At 43.4% G+C, this 6,973-nt stretch overlaps 1 protein-coding gene and 1 non-coding gene across 3 annotated transcripts; both read left to right on the top strand.

Moving 5' to 3' along the window:
• Positions 1-644: 644 nt before the first annotated feature.
• On the top strand, positions 645-6,969 carry LOC129839113 (BUB3-interacting and GLEBS motif-containing protein ZNF207-like). Of its 2 annotated transcripts, XM_055906380.1 has the most exons (11): positions 645-828; positions 1,379-1,505; positions 1,610-1,745; positions 1,872-2,063; positions 2,298-2,379; positions 2,590-2,654; positions 3,232-3,365; positions 4,523-4,621; positions 5,364-5,588; positions 5,821-5,977; positions 6,132-6,969. In XM_055906380.1, the coding sequence occupies exons 1-11, from the start codon at positions 788-790 to the stop codon at positions 6,275-6,277; spliced, it is 1,404 nt and encodes a 467-aa protein (XP_055762355.1). In that variant the 5' UTR covers positions 645-787; the 3' UTR covers positions 6,278-6,969. The 2 variants fall into 2 exon arrangements, with proteins under 2 accessions (XP_055762355.1, XP_055762356.1); XM_055906381.1 differs by lacking the exon at positions 4,523-4,621 and having other exon boundaries at positions 646-828.
• On the top strand, positions 2,682-2,812 carry LOC129840046 (small nucleolar RNA SNORA49). The gene has a single exon (XR_008757164.1). It is a non-coding gene; the product is annotated as a small nucleolar RNA SNORA49 (small nucleolar RNA).
• Positions 6,970-6,973: the final 4 nt, after the last annotated feature.

Raw genomic sequence — 6,973 nt, 5'->3', positions numbered from 1 at the left:
TTGTCTGACAGCCGTGGTATATCAGACCGTATACCACGGGTATGACAAAACATTTATTTTTACTTCTCTAATTACGTTAGTAACCAGTTTATAATAGCAATAAGGCACATCGGGGGGTTGGGCTATATAAGGCCAACAAACCACACCTAATCGGCTGTATCAGGCACTCCGCGTAAGAAAAGTCCTTAGCGCTGGTTTATTGGCCATATACCACACCCCCCATGTCTTATTGCTTAATTGTTGTTGTTGTTGTTGTTCTATTATAAGGAGGGATAGGCCCGCAACTCAAACTCAATATGTTCGTATTTATTCAAGTCACGACATCAGTCAGCAGGTCTCAGTCAATGACTATATAGATCTACATTTGAATTGATTTCAGCATTGACGCATTCATCACCACACAATAGTATGGTGCAATGTCGCGCCCATGTGGACATTACAGTTATTACACCAGCACAGAATACATTGAAATGACGCGAGCAGAAAAACATTAAAAAATATAATATTTTGGTATGATTATTAAATTCCGATTATATCGGAGCAAATCCCCCAAAAGGTACAACTTCGTCAAAATGCTGGAAATACGTATTTTAATCACTTTGTTTAGGGAATTGTGCACGTGTTCCAACAGCACAGCATTGTGGGTGCAATCATAATCCACTTCCTCCACTTGAAGAAGCGCCATTTTCGGCGTTGTCATACAGCATGTCGCTAATGTTTATGACATAATAAAAACGGATTTCAGTGTTTGTTATTATACGGTAGCTTTCCAAGTACTATCTGAAAGATGGGGAGAAAGAAGAAGAAGCAGATGAAGCCATGGTGCTGGTATCCTTTGGTTTGGGGAATAGACCAAACGCAAATCATGAAAGGAAAGTGAGGGCTCGAATGCTTAGCAAGGTAGCTACTAAGATAATGTAGGCCTCACAAGACCTGTTCGGACTTTTGATACTTTGTCGTATGTTTTTTAATATTGTTGTGGCAATTTAATTTTACAACACTTTCTTTTAGTTTTATCTCAACAAAGTTAACCTAAATGGTGTATATTGACGAACATTTTTACCGGAAATCTAGCTATGTTCGCTAACTAGCTAACGTTAGCGGATTTATTAGTTAGCAAAGTAACTTATTGTATTCATTATGTAGCTATCTACAACTACCCAGTTTGACGCTTACTCGGCATACTTTGTCTGTCACAGATGGTGGTCAGAAGTTGTGCTCAAAGAGTAACTATACCTTACGTTCAAATAAAGGAGTAACGTCAATAGCAGGGAGCAGGCACCATCGATTGAATTAACTGAAACCAACCAACTAACGTTAGCTAGTTTGCTAACGTTAGTTTATACTCTATGACATTTCCTTAATTCACAACTTGAAGGTATTGTAATCGAGATTTCGATGATGAAAAGATCCTCATCCAACATCAAAAGGCCAAACATTTTAAGTGCCATATATGTCACAAGAAGTTGTACACTGGTCCAGGGCTGGCAATTCACTGTATGCAGGTTGGTATTCACATTAACAACATGTTGGTTATTCATTCATCTGTGTTGTCATACCTTTTATTTGTGATATGAATCATTGGTGGTGTGGGTCGTGTGTCTTTCAGGTTCACAAAGAGACCATCGACGGGGTCCCCAACGCTATACCTGGAAGGGTAGACATAGAATTGGAAATCTATGGCATGGAAGGAATTCCAGAGAAGGATATGCAGGAGAGGAGACGGACATTGGAACAAAAGCAGGGTTAGTTAGTGTTAACATTTCTTGCATTTGTACTGAGAAATGTGGGGGTTAGACCATAGAAGTCTACAGCCAGAACAAATCATCTTAAAGAAATATTGTGTGGCTAAAATACCCCCTTGTGTTCAGAGAGCCAGAAGAAGAAGCAGAATCAGGACGACTCTGACGAGGATGACGACGATGATGATGCTCCAGGCCCTTCGTTCGTTCAGCAGCAGATGCCTGCTGCCCAGCCCCAGGCTAGCTACGTCCCTCCCATGGCCCAGCCCAGCATCCTCCCCGGGGCCAGGGCTCCAGGCATGCCACCAGGAGCTTACTCAGGTAGAACATGGGCTGAATGGCCATACGATTGCTCTGTTCTGCCCGTAAGACATTTGCATCAAGTAATGATGATTGGCAAAAATGTTCAACTGCTCTGAATTGTGAATGAATCATGCCCATTCTGAACAAATCACAAACTGGAAAAAATACATTCCCTTCATCACCATATAATGGCTGATAAACTATACCTGGTGTGTTTAAAATCTATTTCTTTCCCTATTCTCCCCAATGCAGGAATGCCCCCTATGATGCCAGGTCATGGTGTCCCGCCCATGATGCATGGGATGCCCCCTGGTATGCACGGAATGCCACCAGGGTGAGTACTAACTCATACTAATCAGTGGGTGACATTTTCCTCTCTCAATGACACACTTAGCCATGGTGCGTTTGCTCACTCTTTGCAGGAGTTAAATGTCGCCCCGAACTGGTCCATTGTTGCAGAATCTGCCTTATTATTAAAGCTTCAGACAGTTGGATTTGATCATTCAGATTGTAACTCACACCTGTTGGTTTGATCTCCGTACAGCATGATGCACGCGATGGGAGGGATGATGCCTCCAATGATGCAAGGGATGCCCGGTATGCCGCCAGGTAAGCACTGTCCTAGGAGGTACTCCTCTTCCCCTCCCTTACTCCAGTCACTCAGTGGGGTGGTCTGGCATTGACAGGGGATACAGCACCGTGGCCTTCTCACCTCTCATCTAGGACTATTCTCCTATATGAGGCTTGTGAGTGAGCGAGTTGACAATTTCACAAGACTAGAATAGTGCATAGAGCTGGCGACATGGCAAAACTCTTATTTAACGATAAGCTTGAAACATGAATGTGCACCATAGTTGTTTTAATATTACCCTTAAAAAATACTACTACTTTGAATGTTGTAGCTATCGATTGTTCGGTTATCAATCACCTATATGAAACAAAATATTTTGCTGAAACGTCACATTTCTTTAGTAAGGCCCTATAGGTTATTTATTGTAATGAACGATATCAGCAAAATGCCCACGATAAGTGGTGGATGTCGATCATTTTCGGTTTATCGTCCTAGCTCTAGTAGCACAAAATCATGTTCACTCTCCATTCTATCATGACCTAGAAACCATCTGCTCCCCTAACTTCTTGAGAAAGAACTGTGATTTGATATTGAGACCTGATGTCTTGTCTTCAGGAATGCCACCACACATGGGTCACCGTCCTGGTATGCCCCACATGGCCCAGCCCCCCACCCCGGCAGGGATGCCCCGGCCCGCCGCAGCAGCCCCTGCTGCCGTCAGCAAGCCCCTGTTCCCCAGCGCAGTACAGGTGGGTCACCTTGCCTAGAGGCGAGGTGGGATGGAGCTGTAGCTTGTCATATCTGACTCATTGGTTTACCTTCATTTTAAATGGTGTCCATTGAATAATTCACCAAGAGGATTTCCTCTGTAGTAAGATGGTTGTACTGGTGTGCTCATCTCAGGCACATGCATACTATCAGAGTATCATCATTAATGATGGGGAGTAGGCTTGGGCGGTATCCAGATTGGCATACAGACCTTGTGCCATATCGATATATTCGGTAATACCGGCACTGAACACAAGGGGCACTATTTTCAAACCCCTGCTGAGCTTTTGTAATCCAAAGATTAGCAATGCTAACAAGTACATGTAAAATCCCATAGAATGCTAACTAAATGCTAAAGAGCATATCGAACATTTAGACAGCCTTTGACCTAAACTGTTTTAAGGACAGACATCCCAGCTCACAAAGTTATAAAAGTAACTTCGAAATGCTACAGTTTGCTGCACGCACAACACAATTATGAGACGGCAAGGCTTTTGATCCAGGGGGGGGTTTCTGCTGTTACCTGCAATATAATTAATTTTGTAAGAAGCTAACCACTTAGCTAGATAGCTAACTAGCTACTAAATTAGCAAACCAAACGTACAGCTGCAGAGCATTTAGCACATTTTATAGACTTTTTACTTAAAAGTTATAAAACATCTAGCTGGTGAACATTTAGTTGTGAATTCCATACTGTAACCTGATCACCTGGCGCGTTCTGCACAACAATGAGTGACTCACAAGGCTCTGGTCTTGTTATTGTGTGCTTGTAAACAAACACCATGTGACTGGGTACTAGCGGTAATAACATATTGCACAATTTGACTGCCGGTATTTACTTGAAATGTAGGAACAAATATTAACATTTATGCAATCTCAAAAGAAATAGTTTCAACGGTATTGAACGGTACATCCTGTGGCTATTTCCAAATACCCCGGTATATGGTATACCGTCCAAGCCTAATAGGGCGCAGCAATAGCAAAGTTGTATCGGTAATGCGTCCATAGTAAGGAACAATAGTCAACTATAGCTCATTATCAAACTGCCCTCTCCTCGATTTCCTCTCTAGAGCTGCTGGTATTCACTCTAGGTTCTGCTAGTGTTGTTCACACTCTACCTCTCTTCTTTATGCTGCAGATGGGCTCTCATGTTCCAAACACCATCACATCCTCTCCCAGTAGCACTGCAGACTCTCAGTCTGCTGCCTCTAAGCCTCTGTTCTCTAACACTCCACAAGTAGGCAGGACTCTTTCACTTCCATGTCCCATAGATGCTTGTGGCATGCAGCATATCCGCTTAATTTGGTTGGGAATGCTACAAAATCTGTGTTCTGACATACACATAAGTTAACATATTCAGCAGGCTTTTTGTCATTCCTTATGCATTTTTATGAATCGCTCCACCAAAAGGATGAGCTGCCGGTCGGCTTTCCCTTAGGAGGACTTTCTGCATGCCTGTGTGTGGCCTGCCTTAGTTTTCTAAGCACTCGATTGGTGATTTAAATATGTATTTTGTTTAGGCACAGCTTGCATTTTAGTAATTTTTCCCTTTCCCTGACTTGTTAGCATGATTTCCTCAGATGGTATTTTGCACAATGCAATGCTCATCAGCAATGTGTGATATGACAAGTTTTTCTTGAGTGTTTCAGCTGAACTGACGTTTCAATCGCTTTTTCAAACTGCAATTTTATATGAATATAACCACCTGTGGAATCCTGATATTTTCCAGTCATTTCAAGTGCTAATTGGTTCAGCGTTAATTTGATGTACAGTGCACTCTGCTTATAAAAATCTGAGGAATCAACCAATCACTTGTGATCAAAAATCATGGGACAAATTCTGTTTAGAAAGCACTTCTAAGGAATCAATAGGTCAAATGTCTAAATGACTGATCCCTATGAGGAGAGCATTGTAATCTGTGTGTGATTATGATGAGTCGCTCACCCATCTGACGGTGCCTCTTCCTTCCTGTCTCCCAGGCCCAGCAGAGTGCCTCTGGAGCTGTGCCCCACAGCGCGCCCTCCACCTCCTCTGACCCTCCCAAAGCAACATTCCCTGCCTACACCCAGTCCTCTGCCTCCTCCTCTAACCCCCCTAGTAACACTGTAGCCAAGCCCCCTGCCACAGTGACCAGTAAGCCAGCCACCCTCACCACCATGAGTGCAACCAGTAAGTTGATCCACCCTGATGAGGATATCTCACTGGTAAGTTGCTCCTGCTTTGCATTTTGCCCTTTCACAGTAAGTAATGAATGAGATAAAGTACATTTATCTGTCACATTACTGTTTTGATACTTGTAATATTTGTTTAAAGCAAATTAGTTAAATCTAATTATAATTGAGTTGTGTGATTTGTCCTTGCCATTGCACTGAAAGGGATAGGCTAGTGTTGCGTCCTGTCTAAGAATCCTCTCTGTGTTTGTCTACCTGGCAACAGGAGGAGCGACGGGCTCAGTTGCCCCGGTACCAGCGTAACGTGCCCAGGCAGGGGCAGGTCCACATGTCTGCCCCTCCTGTGGCGGCCGTGGGTGGCATGATGCCCCCACAGCAGGGCATGCCCCCCCAGCAGCCTGGCATGAGGCACCCCATGCACGGTAAGAGACGTTATGGCATCACTAGACCAGAAACTTTTAGTCTTTGATGACACGAAAGACCCAAGTATCATACCAGTCAAAACATGTTTCTTTTTTTGCTTTTGCCACTTGCATTGTGAGTGTGATGTTTCAAAAGACTTCCTCCTCCCTCCAGGTCAGTATGGTGGTCCCCCCCAGGGCATGCCTGGCTACATGCAGGGCGGGATGCCTCCGTATGGGCAGGGCCCTCCGATGGGATACCAAGGAGGGCCTCCCATGGGCATGAGGCCCCCCGTCATGTCTCCTGCAGGACGATACTGAAGAAGTCGCAACGACCTGGCCCCTCACTAGGTTTGGCGGTTAAACCTTTTCTCACCTTGTGGTTTTTAAAACTAGCCCAAGCCAATGAGCAGTAAGACCAACCAGTGATGGTGAAGAAAAGTATTGATGAAAAAAAAAATATATACGCAGCACACGGACATTTAACATGACATCTTTAATGGGGGAAAAACATAGAAAAAACAAAACACACCAACTTGATGATAAAGGCAACATTGTCATTGTGCAGATTTGATACATGTATGGTGTTTCTCTTCTCATGTTTCACTCAGGTTTGTAGAAGTGAAGTGTGTTAAATATGGTTCATATTGTTTTGACTGCTCGCTGCTGGAGTAACATGATCGTACCGCCCCCCCCTTACAAAAAGGCAAGTTTCCTGTAAATATATGATTTTCTGTTGTGTAGAGTAAGTCGGTGACGAGGCCCTCACAGCACACTTTGTGTGTTGTTGGACACCCTGTCCCCAACCGTATGGTTGGTGAGGGTCCTCCTTTATGATGATGATTCCAACTGTTTAGGAGTTTACCACCAGATCTATGGATTATTATTATCTATCAGTCTCTAGCTTCATTCTTATTTCAGGTTTATTCCATGATCAAAAGGGTAACTTGTGTGAATTTATTCTCTGTACTGTTTTAAACAATCTGTTGTAATAAAACTCACTTAAAATCCAACACT

The sequence above is a fragment of the Salvelinus fontinalis genome, chromosome 40, assembly GCF_029448725.1.
Source record: "Salvelinus fontinalis isolate EN_2023a chromosome 40, ASM2944872v1, whole genome shotgun sequence".
Taxonomy (NCBI): domain Eukaryota; kingdom Metazoa; phylum Chordata; class Actinopteri; order Salmoniformes; family Salmonidae; genus Salvelinus; species Salvelinus fontinalis.
The sequence above is the reverse complement of the archived record's forward strand: the minus strand, read 5'-3'. Positions and strand labels throughout refer to the sequence as shown.

Coding starts and splice junctions, on each gene's coding strand:
- LOC129839113 (XM_055906380.1), top strand. CDS start 788: ATGGGGAGAAAGAAGAAGAAGCAGATGAAGCCATGGTGCTG. Junction 2,380..2,589: donor ATGCACGGAATGCCACCAGG/GTGAGTACTAAC, acceptor ATCTCCGTACAG/CATGATGCACGCGATGGGAG. Junction 5,978..6,131: donor CATGAGGCACCCCATGCACG/GTAAGAGACGTT, acceptor TCCTCCCTCCAG/GTCAGTATGGTGGTCCCCCC.